General features: G+C 40.9%; 2 protein-coding genes across 2 annotated transcripts; both read left to right on the top strand.

The window, feature by feature from the left end:
• Positions 1 to 6,470: 6,470 nt before the first annotated feature.
• Positions 6,471 to 10,353, top strand: fgg (fibrinogen gamma chain; the record flags this gene model as incomplete). The annotated part of the gene is made up of 9 exons (XM_079219752.1): positions 6,471 to 6,533; positions 6,677 to 6,724; positions 6,816 to 7,002; positions 7,177 to 7,258; positions 8,172 to 8,302; positions 8,715 to 8,848; positions 9,311 to 9,495; positions 9,640 to 9,917; positions 10,163 to 10,353. The coding sequence occupies 9 exons, from the start codon at positions 6,471 to 6,473 to the stop codon at positions 10,351 to 10,353; spliced, it is 1,299 nt and encodes a 432-aa protein (XP_079075878.1).
• Positions 10,354 to 12,544: 2,191 nt separating this feature from the next.
• plrg1 (pleiotropic regulator 1) lies at positions 12,545 to 18,350 on the top strand. Its single transcript, XM_079220260.1, has 15 exons — positions 12,545 to 12,640; positions 12,868 to 12,974; positions 13,707 to 13,843; positions 14,037 to 14,090; positions 14,207 to 14,300; positions 14,426 to 14,516; positions 14,622 to 14,720; positions 14,830 to 14,922; positions 15,505 to 15,654; positions 15,765 to 15,866; positions 16,104 to 16,206; positions 16,309 to 16,417; positions 17,190 to 17,329; positions 17,501 to 17,694; positions 17,792 to 18,350. Exons 1-15 carry the CDS (start codon positions 12,632 to 12,634, stop codon positions 17,849 to 17,851), a joined length of 1,542 nt encoding a protein of 513 aa, XP_079076386.1. The 5' UTR covers positions 12,545 to 12,631; the 3' UTR covers positions 17,852 to 18,350.
• Positions 18,351 to 21,765: the final 3,415 nt, after the last annotated feature.

Here is a 21,765-nt window from a genome sequence, read left to right as displayed (position 1 = left end):
TGAGTCGATTTACCGTCTGTGACCACCGGTTGAACCCTGAGGCGGTATTACAACAAACCTTTGGCCTCTGTCATGGGGGAGATTTACGCCATGGTCAAATGGCTCCAGACTTATAGTTGTGACCGACAGGGGACCCTAACAGGGCTCTTTAAATGTAGTTCCTGGTCCGACCACCTGTGAACTGTGCTGACTTTGTTCTTCGGCCTTCGAAACTTAAATTGATTACCGACGGACGTATTCCCAATGTCTTATAAATACAGAAATACAATAACTCTGTTTATCTTTTCAGTTGTTTTCTATCCTGATACACTCAATGTCAGTGTCGGCCTCAGTGTCTGAATCACACAACAACAACAGCCCAAAGTGTGTCTTCACATCCTGGATACAGTGTTCACAGAGAGTGCCCAAAGTCTTCATGGCACTTTGAGAAAGAAAGAAACACTTTCCATCTGGTGTTTTCTCACAAAGAGGCCAGTTCAGCAAAAGTTCAGCACTGTTTAGGTTCATGGGCCTGGCAGTTCATTCTCAGGTCAGCGAGGCTGTATACCCGTCCCGGGCCTGTTTTTTTCCACATAATAAAACCAGGTCACACAAGAGGTAGTAAAGGGACAATTTATCATCTTATGTCAACATGGGGCCCACAGATGAAGCCTTATCGAGATGTAGTTTATGACATGCATCTCCACTGTTTATATGTAGCTACATAGATGTGTGGTAGTAGTTTAACTGTGCAGCACACTGCACAGCATATTGGAGTGATAATACCAGTGACCTTGAACAGTGGGGAACTGCAAACATTCCTCAGGGGAAAAAGCAAAACATTGCTCTTGATACCCCTCTCATTTTCACCCAGCACTGCTAAAAAATGCATATAATTTACAATGATAAAGTGAAAGATTTATTAACTCACTGACATTATGATTTTAAAACAGCAGACACATATTTCTCTTTTGAATGTGGGCATTTGTCACTAATGGACAAAGTCTATTTCTATTTAGTGTGACTCACAACAGCATGAAACCATGAGCTCTGTGGTCATGGATGGATTACTGAACGGGCCTGCTAGGCCCAGGGTCCAAAATGCGGGTCACTCAACGAGACCCATACAAACAGGAAGAGACTTAATATGAACCCAAAGAGACACAAAACAACTACAAAGAGATGCAAAGATACTACAAAGAAACACAAGACGATAACAAATAATTGCAAATAAACTGCAGAAACAGAAAGCAACTTTATTCTGCGTTCTAAATTGCTGTCTATGTACTTATACACAGAACCTCTCACGGAAAGATAGAAATGCACACACAGCTAAAAACAAGGACAACAAAGACAATAGAAAATAAGATAATCCTTTATTACAGCAGCCTTGCACACAAGAGACACATAGTAAATAAAAAAGTCAAGTAATATAAATAAACAGTAAAACAGTAATAATAAAAACAGTAAAGAAGAAGAATACAGTAGCAATATTAAATTAAATATACAGACTGAATAAAACAAGTATATAAAGTACTTATATGTATGTATATTGCATACAGTGTTCGTGCTCAGCTTATTATGCAGCCTGACAGCAGCGGGAAGGAAGGACTTTCGGTAATAGCAGCATAAATACAGTAAATATAACAAAGAGTGCACACTAAGTTTCCCAGACATTTACTTTCCTATATTTATATAAAGACGTTGTTCTTTTTCCACCTTTTGTGTTAAAAGTACTTCAACCAGCGCCTCGCAGCGGCACCAAACACCACCTCCAACAGCACGTCGGGCGGCTCCAGTGAAGACTACGACTACGACAGCTGGATGGTGTTGCTTTCCCAGCTGCCCCTGCTGCTGTTCACGCTGCTCAACGCTTTCCTGCACCAGCGGTAAGAAACTCCCGAACGCAAGCAGCGGCTTCGCGTCCCGTGTGAACGCAGCGGCTTCACCCTCTCGTGTCTCTGCAGGGTGCGGCAGCGTCTCCGCGTGGCCGTCAGCCTGATCTTCATCCTGCTGCTCTTCTGCCTCACCGCCGCTATGGTCCAGGTGCCTATGCGGCCGGACACCTTCTTCTCCGTCACCATGGCCACCATCTGGTTCATGAACAGTAGGTTATTCATTCATTGACGCGGATTAAAGTTACCGTGAGGAACTTTTAACTGGTTATAAAACTCAATGTAATACTGAGGCAGGGTTCTTATGGTCATGGAACACCTGGAAAAGTCACAAAAAAACTGCTTCAAAAAGTTTAGTAAAAGTCATGTAAATGTATTATATTCATGTGTTCATGACGTTCATTTACGCTGAGTTTGAAATAATTAATATGCTTTTAAAAGAAAGACGCTCAAAATATAAGCAGGCATACATACAGGCATCTATATAAATGTTTATTCTTTTAATCAAACTACTGTCTCATTCATTTGAGTCATTTAAGGTTTACTGTATGCTTTGTATTCTCATTGTTAGTTTAAATATTACATTTACTCACTTTTTACTGTTTACACCCAGATTTCACTAAATGTTTGGTCATGGAAATTTGGTTTAAAGTCATGGAAATCCATTGGTCACAATGTGTATGAACCCTGAATAAGGAAACAAGACCGCCAGCGAGAAGATTGATCTCAATGCTTGTCATCGGTGCCAAAGAATTCATCGCAAAATCAGATGAAATCATGCAGGTTTACCCAAAAAACTCCTTCAGCTCTGACTCCGAGGGAGCCAACTCCATTTTTTGGAAAGAAGGACTGTCAGACCCTGCTGCAGTAAAATTACATGTGTTTGGAAGCACTACCGCTTTTGTCCACAGGGGTCGCCAAAATCAACAAAATGAAAGTTCCTCGTAGTAGCTTTAAAATGAACATCACTGCTCTTCATAACACCTGTTATAATAATACGTGTGTGTGTGTGTGTGTGTGTGTGTGTGTGTGTGTGTGTGTGTGTGTGTGTGTGTGTGTGTGTGTGTGTGTGTGTAGTGTTCAGTGCGGTGCTGCATAGCAGCCTGTACGGCCTGGTCAGTCTGTTCCCTCCAAATTACAGCTCCCTCTTCATGAGCGGTCAGGGTCTGGCCGGGATCTTCGCCGCACTCGCGATGCTCATCTCCATCTTAAGTGAGTAAGGACAGTGCGGACAAACGAAGAATTATCGTAGAAAAATGTTTAAATTGAATATACTTTGTTTTTCAGTGACTTTTAGGTTCAGATACAACAACTGACCGTTATTTAAATGTCAGTAAAAAAGTATGAATCAAACATTTTCGGGCTGCGATTAATTATTATTTTCACCAATGATTAATCTGCCAATCGTTTTCGCAATAAACCGATTATTATTATTAGTATTAAAGTAAAAATAAATGCCACAAAATATCAGCAAAATAATTACCTGTCTATCGACTAATCGATGAATGACTGAACTTTTATAATAGAGCGTAGAACTTTCAGAGATAACCTATCGACTGTTATTTATTTGATATTAATAACGATCCCATGTTTTTTTTATTAGCGATCAAGACATTTTTCAGTGTAAAAGTATTCACAATATGAAAACACTGATTTCTAAATTACATCATGAAAGTCTCATGTCGCCGTTATCCGAGCCTAAATAATTATGATTCACAATATAATCCCGATAATCATTCAAATATACTTAAAACTCTTTAAAAAAGGCCCTAAAACACTGTTATCATTATTACTTTACATTTTGTAAAGACACTAACAGGACAAACATCTCCTTTTAGTGAAAAACACAAAACTTAAGATAAGATAATCATGAATTATAAAGCCCTTCTGCATAAATAAAGGTTATCAACATCGTATGAGTTTCTTCTCACATGATAATTCTTTGAAGACCTTTTTTCTTTTTTTTACGATCAACTCATTTAGATATACTACAAAAATCGTCTCATCCCGACCTCAAACGCATCATACCAATGTCACTGTTAGAATCAGTCTACTATAGTATGATATATATCAGTGTTAGTGGCTGTAGTCGGGTACAATATTCTCCTTTTTGGTGGTAAATGAAGCTCTTTGGCTCAGCGGCGTTGGGATACTTCATCACCCTGTGTGCCGCCACTCTGGCGACGCTGCTGTGTTATCTGCTGCTGAGAGGAAACTATTCATGAGGAACAGTCAGAAGGAGACAAATTTGGGTCCACAAACATTTTGGGGATAACTCAAGAGCAATAACAATAAGCATTAAAAAAAGAAAGAAAATGTGGGCACCTCCAGCCGTTCTCACACACTGAAAAAAAACAGCAACCCTCACTATGCTAAAAGTCAAAATTATATTATTATCATATAATATACATTTATTAGTTAAAAGCATTATTTAATTATTACATTTTTAATTTATTATTTTATTCAAAACAAACTATTAAAATAATATTATTAAAATAATTAATATATAATTAAAATTTAATTTCAAAATGTGCATTTCATAAAAGAATTCTGTCAGTAACAGGTACCTGGATTAGTGCAACCCACATACTGAGTGTACATCCTAGGATGCAGCCTTCACGCTAGAGAATTTTAATTTTATTACATAATTGCTTGGACATTTCCCCCCTAACTTGTTTTTATTTTGTCCATCGATCTGTGTTTGGTTCCAGTTCTCTAAATAATAGCTCAGCCATGCATGTGCTTCTTAAAACTTAAGCCTGTGTGAAACGTTCTTTGTTTTCTGACGCTAATTATCATGCAGACTGCAGGAAGCGATTTAATGCTCTTCTGTGTCCACAATGCAACATGTTGTGAGGCACAGTAGACAATCAAGTTCAAAAGCACAACTCAGAGTCAGGTGGCAGGCAAAGTTCTGTAGTTGTATATTCAGGCAGGGGTCAAAACCAGTAGATCAATCAAACAGGCAAACAAATCCAATAAGGGGCAGGCAAAATCCAAGGTAGGCAAGACAGGCAAAAACAGGGTCAGAACAGGTAGGCAGAAAGTACAGAGATACGCTGGAGAGTTTGGCACAATGGACAAGACAATCTGACAGACATGATGAAAACACTTAACATGACGGGGAATCCGTGCCACATGTAAACTAATAGAAAAACACTTTTTAAAACTCCACCAGCGATTGATTTGTCTTCCTTATGCGCCACAAATGAACAAAGACATTTGCACACAGCTTTTCAGTTAAATTCGTTATTTTATCTCCAGTGTACCAATTATATTAAGTTGTATTATATGATATACTACATCGTAGTCATATTTATGTTTATCTCATATAAAATGTCATTGCAAACAGTCAAATGTATCTCAATTCATTCCCCTCATAATTTTCCATGTGTGTCTTCTCTTAACCTAAACTACATAATTGGGTTCTGAATGTTAATAAAGTCTTCAATCTGAAGGCGTGCATTCTGATTATTGGGTATGCATGTTTGGTTGATTGTGGTTCCACTCCCACTAGTGGTGTTACCTCACAGTGCTGCCAAGCCAAGAAGAGTCGACACCATTCACCGAACTTAGAGAGCAACACAAGTGAAGAAAGAAGAATGAGGTGTTGTTGTCAGTTTACTCCTTGGCTGTGTGCCTCAACAATAATGCCTTTACTGTTTGCAAGTAGCAGCTTTTTTTGAGTACTGTAGCTGGTGTTTGTGAAATATGTCAAAATCTGACTTACCTTGGCGTGAAATTACTACTTTGTTAAAGTAACTTTGGGTCGTGGAGAAAAGAAACAGACGGGTGGGAGGGACAGAAGTCTGCTGTGTCCAAATCCAACATGTTGTCCTGGAAGGACAGTTTTAAAAGTTTTGACTTACTATCTAAAATTAATGACAAGAGTCAATTAACAGTCTCATCATATTTACTTACAAAATTAACTTTATTTTGAGTGACATATGAGAGGCCTGCAGATTGTTTTCTCTTCAGAATTATTCCTCTATTTTAGTTTATTTTCCTTTTTTTTCAGAAATGGGCCTCAGTATATATTTCAGATGCCCTATAATGATATTTAACTCTGCAAGCCAACTAAAAATGAGTACTTTCTGTATTCTTGTTTCACCAACAAGTTGGCATGTCTTTATTGACTACACACTGAAGTTAATATTTCACAGGGAAGTTGTTTTAATGACATTTTGTCAGTAAGGAATGACTCATGTTGTCATTTGTCTCTGATTTATATAAATGTGCGTAGTTCCCAAATGGAATAAACCCAATTTGACTGACAGTCAAAGTTCATTAGAATAAAATGCCATCAAATATTTTACCAAAAAGGGCAACAATATACAAAGCGGAGTCGTCATACTTTTCAACTTCCTTTGTCATAGCCGGCACATACAGTTAATGTTGAAGTCGCATGACGCTGGGTCCCGCTGGCGCAACTTCCGTGCCCATCAAATCTGAGAAATGATCAATATTTGAGTCACAGTGTTGTCCCAACGCAGCGATTGGGTTGTTTGCGTATGAACCCCTGATCCAACACTGACCTCGTTCAGATAAATATCCCACAGAGTGGAGCAGCTTGTCATTCTCCAAATAGAAGGCAGCATGGCTCCATCCCTACTTGTAACAGCGGGAGGACTTCTACTACTTTTCTCCTTCTCGTCGGCAGTAAGTCACTGAATTTTGATTGTTTGCTGCCTCGCTTTTCTTGAGCACAAACACTGAGATCATTTCGTTGTTGTTGTTTTTTTGTGCAGCAAATCCGAGGAGACAACCTTCATCAGCCAGCCCGAGGAGACAACCTTCATCAGCCAGCCCGAGGAGACAACCTTGGACCATGCACACCAAATGACGGCTTTGTAAGTAGCTACAAAAAAACAATCTTCTTCTTTCTGTTTGGATTGTTGGTGTAAATATAAATGGCTTTGTACGTGCCCTATGTGTATTCAGGGAACGTACTGTCCTACAACATGTGGAGTGGCTGATTACTTCCTGAGGTACATGCCAAACGTGGACCAGAATTTGGATAGAATGCAACAGCAACTTGACCAGATTTCCAACTTGACCCAGGGGGCTCAAAAAACAATCGACTACATGAAAGATTCGACTACTCATGCCCAAAAGAATACACAGCCAGGTAACACACATCACAGCTGCGCTTGAGTCCCCTTATTAATAGGACACGATCAGATATTTACCTACTTTAAACTCCTCTTTATAAACTCTTAATATAGTCAAAGTATTTAAAACTGGTGTTAAGTGTTCTGAAACTGCGTTGAGAACATTACTGACAGACTTCTTTTTATTTCAGACTACTACAAACAATCAACAAATATGCTGGATGATATTCTTCGATTTGAAAAGACCTACAATACACAGGCACAGCAAATACAGTAAGTTACCAGTCGCAATGAAATTAAACCATTTGACATAAACTCTTGGTATGACTCGGCACATTTACTCAAGTGCTGGACAATTTTGAGCTACATCTGTTCCACTCCATTGCTAAAAAGAAATGTTACACCTTTTATAATCAAATAGACTTATTTGACAGCTGTAGTTAAAAGTAAACTTTTTAGACAGTGGTGTTAAAATATACACGGTCCAAAATGTAATGCTAATGTAATGTAATTCTATAGAAAGTACAAAAACTATAAATGTACATATTTTTGGGCAATGATAAGTGTGTGAGTGTGTGTGTGTGTGTGTGTGTGTGTGTGTGTGTGTGTGTGTGTGTGTGTGTGTGTGTGTGTGTGTGTGTGTGTGTGTGTGTGTGTTCCAGTAACTAGCGTGTGGCTAGGTCATAACACTGTGTGCATAACTAACTAGCTAACGCCACTTTTTAAATGTGATCAGCATATAAATCATGATGCATTATTATAAATTGCACGTGAAGTGCGTCTTACCCACGAAGACATCAGTAATAATATTCTGATTTAAATCTAATGTCAATAGTATAAAAAGATAGTGTGTACTTTTACCTTTGATACTTTCCTGTCACTCGTCCCGGCCGCCCACAGCTTCAGGTCAATGCACGCCGGCCATCCTCGCCCACACAGGAATGGGCGTTCACTGGAACTCAGACTCACTCCTGATATTTAACAGAAAACACTTCACAATTATGTTTAACGTCTTTTACCAAATTTGGTTCCTCATGGTTTCCTTTTGCTTCGATATCATTTTCACATTTTCTTTTTCTTGTCTTATCTATTAAAGAATATATTTGAGCTTCATTGTCTTGTACTCCTCACTATGTAATCATCTTAGAGCTCGTACAACAACTCATATTTTCTTCCCTCTTTCCAGTGAGCTTCAGAATTTAGTTTCAACCAATGAGAGGAGAATGTCAGATTTGAAAAAACTCTCCATTGTGATGCAGCAGAGATGCAGTGAGCCCTGCAAAGAATCCGTTGAGATCCAGCCCCTCACGGGAACAGGTAGGAAAAATAACAAAAAATAACAAATTCATTGACCCTCTGGTCATTCCTGTTTCACAAGAGGTTTCTCAATCCCGCCTCATCTGAACCACGCTTGTCCTTGTTCAGTGTTTAGTTAGGGACTCAAAATCAATACGCTGCATCGATGCAAAGTAAACAGATTTATTCCACAGGAAATCAGATGAGACCGTTTTCCTAATAAGCTCATTCTCAGTGTTGTAATTCAAATAGATTTGGACACAACTACTTAAAAAAGTAATCCAACAGCAGGAAAATAATGTGATGGTTATTGTCTTGTTTTGTGAGGGTTTGTTGTGACATAATCAATAACACGTTGAACTAAACTCCTTCTTCTTCATCTTCTTCTTCATCTTCTTCATCTTCTTCATCTTCTTCCCTTTTCTTTCATCAGACTGCCAGGATGTTGCAAACAAAGGTGCCACCACCAGTGGCCTTTATTATGTGAGGCCGGCCAAGGCCACTGAGCAGTTCCTGGTCTATTGTGAGATTGACAGCTTTGGACGCGGCTTTACAGTCATTCAGAGGGTATGCTTCACTGCACGTGTCTGTTTCCTGTCTGTTTTCACACATTTCTCTGTGGATTAATAATGTTGAATCAAATTGAACAAGGAAGGAAAATGGCTCTTTGCTGTCTACACATCGATATTTTGCTTAAGAAGTAGAACTAAATACTCAGAAAAACAGTTTGGAATTTGCCAATCCTGAGAGCAACAAACTGATAAGGGGTTATATGAAAGATATTAGGAGTCATATGTTTAGATTTTTAAAAGCAAAAGGCCTTCACAAGTGTCATTAACACTTTCTTTGGATACCAGGATCAGAATCAGAATATATATAAATAAGAAGACATGATGGAGGCCGGTTATGTATTAAATCAGAAGTCTGATCAATTCATAATAATTTGACTGAATGGAAGGTTAACATAAATTATAATAAGACTGTCCCCGGCCCCCGACACTGACACTGATCACTTCTTCCCGTCCGCAGAGACGCGACGGCAGCGTGGACTTCCACAAGGACTGGATCCAGTACAAGAATGGCTTTGGCTACCTCTCACCGGATGACAGCACGGAGTTCTGGCTCGGGAACGAGAAGATCCATCTCCTGACGACCTCCAGTACCATGCCAACTGTGCTGAGGATAGAGCTTGTTGACTGGGAGGGCAACAAAAGGTATATGCATGCACACAAAACGCACAAACGATAACAGATTATGTAAGAGGCAGGGCAAACATGACCTGCCGAGGAGGTTCCCTTTGAAGAGGAAAGAAAATGACTCAACAGGTTACCAGAAACTAATCATCCGCCTCTCTCCAGACATGCCGACTACACCACGTTCCGATTGGGATCAGAGACCGACATGTACCGCCTGACATACGGCTACTACTTTGGCGGTGATGCTGGAGATGCTTTCGACGGCTTTGACTTTGGTGACGACCCCAGCGACAAGTTCTACACGTCTCACAACGGCATGCAGTTCAGCACTGAGGACAAGGACAACGACAAGTACCAGGGCAACTGCGCTCGGCAGGACGGCTCCGGCTGGTGGATGAACAGATGTCACGCTGCACACTTGAACGGCAAATACTACCAGGGTGAGAACACATGGCGAAAAGCAATGCCAAGTCTGTTTGTTGAAGTGTGTTTGAATGATCTGTTGAGCAGTATTATTAGAAGAAGAAGAATGATTATTGTTCTTATTTCATTTTATTATTGATGATGATGATAATAATTGTTTGAACAATGAACTCCCGCACACAGAACGACAAAACTCTCATCCAAATACATGAATAAGTAGAAATCATTTCCACTCTAAGCTGTCTGTGTTCTCTCCGTCTAGGTGGCAGGTACACCGAAAAGGATGCAGGTGAATTTGGCTTCGACAATGGCATCATTTGGGTGACTTGGCACAACCGCTGGTACTCCCTGAAGGAGACCACCATGAAGATCATTCCCCTCAACCGCATCACGGCGGGCGGCGGACAGCAGACGGGAGGGCAGGGGGGCCTGAAAGAGTTTGGCGGACTTTAAGTTGCCTAAAAAGTAGACAAACAAGCTTGTGATCTGCAGTTTCGGTGTTCAGCACAAAAATATCTCAAAGTCTACTTTTTTTTTCTTTTTTTTCTTTTTCATATTTTTCCTCTTGCATGTAGTGCTATTTATCAATCCAGATTGTTTTGTTGGTAGTTTCCTAGTTTTGGAGCTATCTGACATAAAGATGTATCTCGGCCAAGTGCAAACAAATACATTTGAAAAACTCAACAGCAATGTCTCTTTCCACAAATCATGACCCGGTTACTGATGCAGTTTAATGTATGAAGTTCCATGAAACTGCTCACAACAAAGTCTGTAGATTCAAAAGTAGCACCACATGTGAGAGGAAAAATATGTGATTTTGGGGTGAACTTTCCCTTTTTAAATGAAATGACATATATCCGTGGAAAATGTCTGCCTCCATGATGCTTCATGTTTTACTGATCTGACGTAGAAGAACACTGTTTGTCTTCCGTGTTGTTTTTAGCACTAAATCATGTCTTTTCTTAAAATGATCATTACCTCATGGCCTTAGTTTGGACTCAGTTGACACAAACAGTAGAGTCCATGCGACAAGCAGCTGAGGAGAGACAAAAACAACTCTGGGAAATAAATAATCAAGAACGCCACAAGATATGTCACTGAATTGACTGGAAATATGCACCTGTACAATGCAACAGCCTTGAAATAAATATCTCAACATCTCAAATGTAAATAATGTGTCCACTTCATTTGCTGTCAATAACTATTCAAATGATTATTAAAGTCTCACAAATGTAGCATTTATCTATAAGTATGGGGAAATGATGATTTTTTTTTAGCTTTCTGATTTTTCATATTCTTACAGATCTCTCACACACACACACACACACATGAGCATGAGAAAATAGCTGTACTTGCATTATATCAAAATGAATTGCTTTTTAATTATTGATCTGGCTGGAGGACCTTTTAAGCAAATGAAATGGCATGTTTGAAGGAAGCATGGCTAAAATCAATTTGCTTTATAAGAAACAAAACACAATCCATCGCCTATTCACTCCATACAATTAATAATTCAAAAATATTGACCTAGCCAGTGATACTCAAAGTGCTTTTAATGAGCACTTGAAACCATCCCAGTATAAGTTAGGAAATATGTAATTGAAATATCTAATTTGAAGTGCTCTTCAATCAAACTCTTAGTTGAACAAAAAAAAAATCCTCTCCCTGAAAGAATATTTAAACTTACGGTAATGTGCAGCTCGGCCGTAATCCTCTGACAAATATCGCTTAAAGCATTGACCTTTATTTATTTGTTGAGCAGTTTTTTATTTTCCTCACTAATACCCGAAGGTTACGCTGCCTCGACAGGTTATTCACAAACCTTTCCATGGCCGACCCTCCAAGACTTGACTGCAGGTAGTGAATATGACTCATTGTTACTCAGGACACCAAAAGAGTGGAGCAGAGTTCTTATCAGAGCATGGCGTGTTTATTTTGGTTTTGGACAGTTTATACTTTGCGTTGTGTACTTGTTCTCATGCATCATCACACTCACCTCAACAACGATGTGTGTAGTCCAAATTCCATCTTCGTTGCAGACAGTTGTGCCCAATAAGAAATGCCTCTGTATTGGCCTAATATAAGGGAGTATCTTTGTGCAAAACGGCTAGTTTTCCAAAGTCCCTAAAGTAAATGGTTGTTTTCCAAAATTGGTCTCACATTAATAAAAGTAAAAATTGCAAGAACAAGTTTAGTCCTAAACCAGATTGTTTGTTGGTTGTAGTCCTACAATGCAACTGCATGGCCACCCACACACTTTGCACCAACTACCTTATGTGTTTTGGCATTGAAGGACTGGGTAACCATGAATCAATTGGGCAAACATGACTCAGAGGCAGGTAAACCAAACTTTGGCCTTTTGTTCTCACTGCAAGTTACACTCATTGCATCCGAACGTACACACAATAATTACTAGTGAAAAAAAAAGTGATTTCATGAATCACGTCATAACATTATCTTGTGCAACCGTGGTGGTTTATTTTCTTTCTTTATTTGTTTGAGTTGTTTTGCTAAATTGCATAGGTATCCCCCTCCTGGCCGGTAGGTGGCGCCAACAGACTTCTAGCTGCGGTTGGGGACGTTCACTTCCGGGGCGTTCGGTCACCGGCTTGCTGTGATGGCCATGTTTTCAGGATTGTGATACATTTTTTGAGAGCGACCAAACAATAATCATAAAAAAAAGAAAGTAGCTCTTCAGCTGTGGTGTTGTTTCCGTGTTCATATCACCAAGATGGCCGAGGTAAGCCGCGGTTGGAAGTCTTGTCCCGGTGATTTCTTTCTCTCCCGCTCAGGGCTGCTCCAGGATGTACACCGTGTCGGGTCCGGCTAAGTGCTGGATCGCGTTAGGTCTACGTTACGATTCATTGCCCGTGTAACTTATATTTAAGGAGTAGAGCCATGTAAAAATGTTGCAGTTTTTTGTGAGTACACTACCATTGTATTAAATGTGATTATTTCATTGTACAGGATGTCCAGAAGCACTCAGTCCACACTCTGGTGTTCAGGTCTCTGAAACGGACGCATGATATGTTTGTGTCCGACCACGCGAAGTCCATCGCACTGGATGACGAGAGGTAACTTCGGCTAAATGTCTCTCTGTTACACAGCTTGTTTGAGCTCCATTTCATTTGTTTCTACAAGTACTGTTATATTTAATCATTCATTCATCTTTAACTGGGGGTAATATAATACAGTGAACCCAGTCCGGTTTTGGTAAAGTAAAGAGAAGAAGAACCAGTGACACGTATTTCCGCTTCCATGATTATGATGAATAACAAATCTTTCGGCTTCACAAACTTGTTATTATAGTAGCTGTTTGATAGCTATTTTAAAGATGTGTAATAGCTTTTCACAAAAAGCCTCAATGCTTGTTAACTTGTAATTCAAGACCAAATAAAGTTAGTTAAGTGTGATTGCAAGGCAGTAAATAAGAGACTTTTAAACGCAGGGCTGGGCAATATATCCTAAAAGATCATTGTTATGGTATTGATAAGGAAAATGTTCCATTATTACTTAAAAATATGCGGCTGTCCAAGATATAAATGGAATATATCGTGAGACTGCTCTTTGGTAATATTGGTCAATTAATGTGATGGTTAGTCGGGTTTATAATTCATTGGCTTAACCAAAACCGATGAATTGGTTTTTAATGTGTCAGCCACATGAGTTGTTAGCCATTAGCCATGTTAGTTATGCACTAAAGTAACACACCAATCCACGAGCAAAGATTTGATCGATAGCAATCGCTCCAAAAACAATGCTTTACGCCAAGTCTGATGCACCATTTGTGTATCTTGTATTCGCAGCCACAAGATGAAGATGGGTGTGAAACTGAAGGCGGACTACAGTGCAGTTTTACACATGCCTGTCCTGAAGGAAGGGACGGACAGAGTGTCGCAGCTTCCCGGCAGTCTGCACGGCCACCAGAGCTACACGCAGCCGGGTGAGGATCACATGAACGCAGTATTTTACAGTTGATTATAAAGACATGCAGCCATGCAGATGTTTTATTTCCGTGCTTCCAGTATTAGCAGAGGTCTTGTTATCTATTTGGACCGGTTTTAAGAAATCTTCCTTGTTGTTGGTGCTCAAAAACTAGCTCATGTGTGGGTGGTTTTCCCCCCAATGTGTTTCAGGGGATGACCCAGAATACCTGATCACCGGGACACATGCTTATCCCTCTGGACCTGGTGAGCACTGTGCTACTGGTGTAACCAAGCTGCATGCATGTGATCGTGCTGAGCCCGCTCGATGAACTGCATCAGCATTATTCACGCATTTAATAGCATTACATTTCTTCCAATAGGAGTGGCCTTGACTGCTGACACAAAGATGCACAGGAATCCAAGTGAGGGAGGAGTCCACTCCATGGCGCTGGCTTTGCCGCCATCACAAGCCAGGTAAACCTTTTTCCCCTCCACAGTGTTGCTGGTCCTAATTTGACGTAAACGCTTAAGTTGAAGTTTTTATGTACAACTTATTCACATTTATAAACAATATCCACGTGTTTTTTTTATTATTTCAGGCTGGACGCAAGCCGCACTGCAGCCACTGTCGCCGACATCCATCGACATGCCGGAGGAGCAGAGAGATCTCACCCCCCGTCGACTGCTGTGGTAGGTTGAGGTGTATTTACACGTGATGAGATATCTGGTTTACACGTGCTGTGAAAATCCCTGAGAGAAGTGCAAAGCTGACACAGATGATTCAATTTCTTTTAGTCGCTGTCGGAGGGAGGCGGAACCAGAAATTCTACGCTCGCGAGGAAAGCACCGACCATGCCTAAACCCCAGTGGCATCCACCGTGGAAGCTGTTTCGGGTAACTACAAATACTTAGAACTTAACGCGATGATGCCAAAGCGAGGCCTGCGCCTGGGACGTGTCCTCTGGGTTATTTTTTTTTAACAGTAGTGTGTTTGATCTGATAGGTCATCAGTGGTCACCTTGGCTGGGTGAGATCCATCGCTGTGGAGCCTGGGAATCAGTGGTTTGTCACAGGGTCTGCTGATAGGACCATAAAGGTGAGTGAAGCTGAAAATCATTTAATTTGATTAATTATTTTGTGTATAAGATTTATAAAACAATAACAAATGTCATCCACAAGGTTTATCCTCTCAACTGTCTTAATGAATAGACACAATAAAGCTATTTTCTGACCATGAGAACAGTAGTTTAACAAAGTAGTCATGACTTAGTCTTCGTTCTGTCTGCAGAGCTTTTAACTACATCTCATGGTCTTCATCAGCAAATTTAAGTTTGCTTAGTTTGATCAAATGATGAAAACTGAGATACTTTTAAACACTGATCAAAAACTGATGTAGGATGTCTGAGCACCTTTTTAGAATTTCTACTTTCCCATCACCGACGTTGTTACATTTATTTTCTCTATAAATCGACTGTTATTGATCTGGAATGTTTGATGACAGAGTGTATGATGCTGCTGCTGTTCCCAGCTACATATCACACGTTTTCTTTCAGTGTCTACAACTGCAGCGTTTATCATAATGTCCCCCCTGCCACCTCAACATGGCACCCTAGAGACACAGCTTCTGGAATGTTTAATAACGCTCCTGCTATAACACAAATGCCGTTTGTCTTGATAGATCTGGGACCTGGCCAGTGGGAAGCTGAAACTCTCCCTGACCGGACACATCAGCACAGTGCGCGGCGTGGCGGTCAGCAACCGTAGCCCTTACCTGTTCTCCTGTGGAGAAGACAAGCAAGTCAAGTGTTGGGATCTGGAGTATAACAAGGTATGATGTAATGAGAGGGAGGTTAACAGGATGGAGCCGGTTATGTCTTAAAAGTCCATAAAAGGAGATTTCAGTTGGTTTTCTCCTGATTATGTCAATTTGTGCATTAGGTCATCAGGCACTACCACGGACATCTTAGTGCTGTGTATGATATCGACCTTCATCCAACTATTGACGTGCTGGTGACGTGCAGCAGAGATGCCACCGCAAGGGTAAGCTCACATTTTGCATGTTCACAATTTTTCACTTGGTCTTAATGTAGTTATTCTGTGATCTGTGCCCAAGTTCAGATAGAATCAATATATGTAATAAAAAAAAAAAAGCTGAAGGAGGAAAAGTGTCAGAATGACCTGGTGTTTAGAGAGACAACCTTTCATCAGTAGTTATATGCGTTTTGAATATAATGTGTAAGTAATTAAACTGATTGGACTTCCTCTTTGCCCCTGCAGGTGTGGGACATCAGGTCAAAAGCTAACGTGCACACACTCACCGGCCACACCAACACCGTGGCCACAGTGAGATGTCAAGCGGCAGAGCCACAAATCATCACTGGTAAAACCAACACCTCACACATTGTTCTGTGACATCATGAAAGTTAGAGCTGGTTGGTTGACATTTTAGCTACTACTCTGACAACTGATTGACTTCTCGCAGGCAGCCACGACTCCACCATCCGACTGTGGGATTTGATCGCTGGGAAAACCCGAGCAACTCTGACGAACCACAAGAAGTCCGTCCGAACCCTGGCGATGCATCCCAGACAGTAAGTTTATACAACCCTGAAATGTAGTGTGTGTGATTAGTTCGCAGGGCTGTGGTTCAAGACCCGCTCCATACGAGACCAAGACGAGACCAAGACCAGGTCCAGAGCAAATGGAGTCCTTTCCAAGACCATTGTAGGCAATAGTGTCTTTCCAATGCTGAAGCTCTGCTCTCCTGCGTAACCGTGCACATACAGCTTAGATTAAAGATCATTTTGGTTAATGCAAGCAAAATACATAAATGGCAAATGTAGCAAGTTCAAAGCAGGTTACAGGTGCATTAAACATCCATTGTGTTAACCGGCCATCAGCGAGACTTGAAAGAATGTGTTGGAAAGTGAGACCAGAATCAAGGACTACAGCCCTGTTGGTTAGTTTTGTGTAGTCCTAAAACAATATGTTGATTATAGTCAACAGTTGAATATCTGATTAACTGTTATTCAACCGTGGTTTCCTTTTTTTTTTTTTCTTTTTTTTTTTTTTTTAGGATGTTGCTTTTCTCAGTTTTGTGTCTTTTTTAAATTGAATACATTTGGGATTTTCTTACCAACAAAATAAGCAATTTGAAGAACTTGTTTTGGGCTCTGTAGACTTGTAATCCTAAAATAAATCAATATTACAACAAATTACAGTTGGTCAAAGCCTTTTTTTAGTTAATAAGAACAGCAAGATGTTGTTTTCCCTTTGGCTTTATGAAACACCAATTATACCGTCATGAAGCGAATGAAGCGTTTATAAAGTGCTTGACGTTCTTCCTCCTGTTCCCCGTCTCAGATACACGTTTGCCTCCGGTTCAGCGGACAACATCAAGCAGTGGATGTTCCCAGACGGCAACTTCATCCAGAACCTGTCGGGCCACAACGCCATCATCAACACTCTCGCTGTTAACTCTGATGGCGTCTTGGTGTCTGGAGGTATTCATAACTAGCCACACGGTCACTTGTTTTGTCTTTTAAAAAAAATCTTAAACTTCTAGTGTGTGATAATATTTATTTTTTTATTTGTGTGGATATTACAGATGCAGATGATTACAGTACTGGATTAGAAACGCATGATGATGATTCACTCTTCTGTTCTCTCTGTAGCCGACAATGGAACCATCCACATGTGGGATTGGAGGACGGGCTACAACTTCCAGCGGATTCACGCCGCTGTGCAGCCCGGATCTCTGGACAGCGAGTCGGGCATCTTCGCCTGCAAGTTCGACAACTCTGAGAGCAGACTGATCACCGCCGAGGCCGACAAGACCATCAAGGTGTACAAGGAGGACGACACCGCTGTAAGTTGTACCCTGATATTTATCGTTTTAGATTTTAGTGTTGGCTCGCGGGCAGCAGGTGGATCATTTGAAAACTCTTGTTTCCCTTTTTTTGCAGACGGAAGAAAGCCATCCAGTCAACTGGAAACCAGAAATCCTCAAGAGAAAACGATTCTAATCATGTTTCCACTTGCTCTTGTCACCGTAGCATTGTTAATTTTTATTTCTACCAAACCTCCTGATGTAGATACGCCCATCAAGCTTTGCTCACTACTGTTTTTTTCATAACATCGAATGCGACCACATTGTCCCGTTTTATTCCAAAAGCCATTTGCAGTCTTCGTTGTACGATGTTAGTCCAATAAAGTCGCCCTTTTGAACGGCGAGGAACCTCCCGCAGTGTTTGTTCTTGATGATGACGGCTCTCTGGTGGCTCTGGTCCGTCTGATCCACCAACATCAGCCACTCTTCAGTCGCAGACGGACTGACCTCCGAGTGCACCCGATTCCTGCTGGCGTCAAACCCTGCAGAAGGACGTGTGGTGCGTTTCATAATTGAAGAAGAAGAAAAAAAAATTAGGATTGACTCAGTTTTACAGATACTGAAACAAACTGTGCCCTTTTTTTTCTGGTTTTCAATGTGAAGTTTATTTTTGCTCTGTTTTAATAAAAACATTTTTCACATATGTTGCTGTTTTGTTGTTGTTTTTCAAGACAAGTTAGCTCGCTCACCCAGGTATCTGCTGGTGACCACGCTCCTGTAGTACTTGCAGCCGTTCGCCTTAATCTCCACCCAGCAGCAATAATCTCCACACGTCTCACTGAGCCGCACTGAGTTCCTGCTGCCACCAGGTGGGTGGATTACCTGCTCATCACGCTCACCTGCCAAGTACACGGCACAAGAGAAGGCTTACGTTTCAAAGTGCAAGGCTTAGTGCTATTAGATTAGAAAAGACAAACCCAAATTACAAGTAATACACTTTGTGCTCTCTGGCCCACACAGTGGCACCGACCTGACTTTTCATCAGACGTGATAACGATACACACACCTGGGCTCTGTGTGTTTTAATCATTGAGCGCTACGCTTCACCATGCAAGAGACTAGGATCGTGTGTGTGTGTAAATCAACATCAGACTTGACTGAAAACACTGTTTTTCAAACTAAATTGAACAAATACATACATGTTATGATATATTATAGTGAATTGTAATTGACTGAGATAATGATGTATGATACCCGATCCAGCTGTTTGAGTCTTTAGATATTTCAGCAGCATTTTCACCATGTCCACCCGTAGCCCTGCATCTTTCACACATCAATGTTTACTGTAATTGGAGCTATTTCTACCAAACAGTGACAGTGTGAAAACGTTAGTGTGGCAAAACACCTCAGAGCTGTCAGTCAAAATGTTTATTTAAGTTTAGTTTAGCCGTGGCCAGAGGGATTGTATTTTTTTTAGGTTGTCTGTCTTCGTCTGTCTCATTGTCGAGAACGAGACATGTCAGGAATACTTTGACAGAATTTCTTGGACCAAAGGATGAACTGAGTAGAATCTGGTGGGCAAAGGTCAATGACCTCACAAAGAATCTTTTTGGACGTAACTCAAGAACTGATGTGCTAATTATGACAATTTCACACACTTGTTGAACAGGAGAAAAATGATAAGTGATGACATTTGGAGAGACGTGGCTGTAAACTGCAACCTGACATAGGACCACGAGGCGGTGACTCTAGCTCCTTTGGTGTTTACCTGACTCGCGGATGTAGAGCTGTGACACAGCATGGCGAAACCCTCGGCCGGGTTTCTTCTTCAGGCGAGGTTTGGATGCTTCTGGCTGGTCCACCACCTCCCTCTGAGGTTCTTCAACTGCCAGGAGGTGGCCGACATTAAACATGATCTCCTCCTCCAGAGACCTGACGCACATCTCAAAGTGCTCCTCTCCCTTCTCTGCATTTCTAATAGGACACCGTTGACAGTAAGATGTGAAATATCTTTGTGGCAACATCAGTATTCATCCATTTTAACCTTTGTGTCACCTGTCCTTTTTTTTTTATTAAAAGGCCTCCTCACCTGAAGTCCACCCACAGCAGACCTGCAGTGATCAGCCCCAGCCACTCGCTGGCCTCCCAGTTGTTGGTCAGCATGATGGGCACCATGATGACCTCCCTGGTGTCCGCATAGTTCAGCTCTTTCTTACAGCTGCGGGACGCCTGGTAAGCCGGAGTCATGACCGGACAAATCACCACGGCCTCCTCCACGCCTGCAGCCATCCTGAAAACACACTTCCATGTTGCTCAGAGTGGTCTAACTTACCTCACTGACACATTTATCCCATCGGTGGTTACGGTACTCACGCGTCGTTTATGTTCCCCGTCACCCCTCCTTCGATATCCATCCACACTGACAGGCCATCCTCTTTGAGGCGGGTGTATATGTTTTTCACCAGAGCCTGGTCGTCCCACTGGTAGGAGAGCATAATGTGAGACGGCATTTTCCCTCTTTTTCAAGTAATCCTGTCCGAGGCTCCTGTGGTGGAGTTGTGTGGCGTTGCCGGACCAACTGAGACAAAGAGGGACGCGTAGCTATGCTGCGTGTTTACTCAGGTACGGCGCTCAGGTTACCTGTTGCTCGGTTACCTGTTGCTCGGTTACAAGGCTGGCAAACACCGATGGGAGGCTGCATGATGGCGACTCAGCCCCGCAGGACCAGTTAGGGCTGAGCAATAATAATCAAGGTTTTACGTGTAAAACGGAAGGACTCATTGTTTGGTTAGGGTTTTTAATCCGTTACTCTTTCAGTGTATTTTCTTCAGGATATTTTTGGAATAATTGAAAAAAACCTTTTGAAACTTTACCTGAACCTTTTCCTTGTTTTTTGATATTTTGAGCGTGATACAATAGAAACACATATTGTATTTGTCATGTAGTTAATGTATTTAAAATCATATTTTTTTTCTCATTTAGAATGGTTTGAAATGTACTGTCTATGAATTTCAAAGTAAAAATAAATCCTAATGTGATGTTTATGTTTTCATCTTTATACATGTATTATTTCATTAATACATGTTTTATTATGCGGTTGTTGGTTCGTTTCAGTTTTCTGTCATCCTTTTAATGGCTATAGCCTCAAAAAAGGTGAAAGATGTCAACACCTGTATATGTGTGCACTTATGACTATGCGATAAAGGGCTGCTTGTTTGAAAAACAGAGTGGAAGTTGAAAACTGTGGGAGAACCCTCCTTCTGTAACTTCATCAAACACATTTTTCATTTTCATTTTTTTTTCACAGGTTTACAAAGACAACCACAGATTTTGAAATTATTTCCAAGCGTCATTTCAGATTTTTAGAATACACACTTTTGAGCCAAAGTGTGCAGAAGGCCCCACCAACTCTCCACATTTTTTTTATTTTAGACTTTATTATTGTGAAGCAATGTCCATATAGTGTCCATACAGTCATTTCAGATTCAGTTTATTTTGTATAGCCCAAAATCACAAATACAAATTTGCCTCGGAGGGCTTTACAATCTGTACACATAACATCCCTGTCCCGGGACCTCACATCGGATCAGGAAAAACTCCCCCAAATAAAGATAGTAAAAACCGTTTCACAGGGAAAAAGGGAAGAAACCTGAGGGAGAGCAACAGAGGAGGATCCCTCTCCTCGGACACAGATATCTTTGTGGTTTTGTGTCTCTTTGTGGTTGTTTAATCGTTCTATACTCAAAGTCTCTTCCTGGTTGGTGGATGTCTCTTTAAATTGGCCCAACAGTTTGTCCCCTGAGCTTTTCAGTCAAATCCATAATTTGAGTCCATAATTGAACTACATTTAACAACAAATAGTGCTTGTTTGTCTGCTTGGGGTTGTGCTGCATCAACAACTTCCGCTGTGCAGTGCCTGCAGTTGTCGTTTTTTACCAGAAGAGGGTGCCATGCCGATACTAAATGGACTTTTGCCAAAAGTGAACCTCGTTAAACAATTTATTTATTCGGTTTATTCAAATAACTTCACCAAAATCAGGCGGGCTGGATCACAGGTTTCAGTATATAGCTCTACTTTTCTCTCTCAGCACCTCACTCTGCATGAGCTCC

Source organism: Taurulus bubalis (genome assembly GCF_910589615.1).
Source record: "Taurulus bubalis genome assembly, chromosome: 6".
Classification (NCBI taxonomy): Eukaryota; Metazoa; Chordata; class Actinopteri; order Perciformes; family Cottidae; genus Taurulus; species Taurulus bubalis.
Note: the sequence above shows the minus strand (reverse complement) of the source record. Positions and strands in the feature narration are given on the sequence as shown.

Bases quoted from the DNA above. Each gene is read 5' to 3' on its own strand.
- plrg1 (XM_079220260.1), top strand. The intron at 14,301-14,425 runs GTAAACCTTTTT...TTATTATTTCAG, and splicing joins TTGCCGCCATCACAAGCCAG to GCTGGACGCAAGCCGCACTG. The intron at 17,695-17,791 runs GTAAGTTGTACC...CTTTTTTTGCAG, and splicing joins ACAAGGAGGACGACACCGCT to ACGGAAGAAAGCCATCCAGT.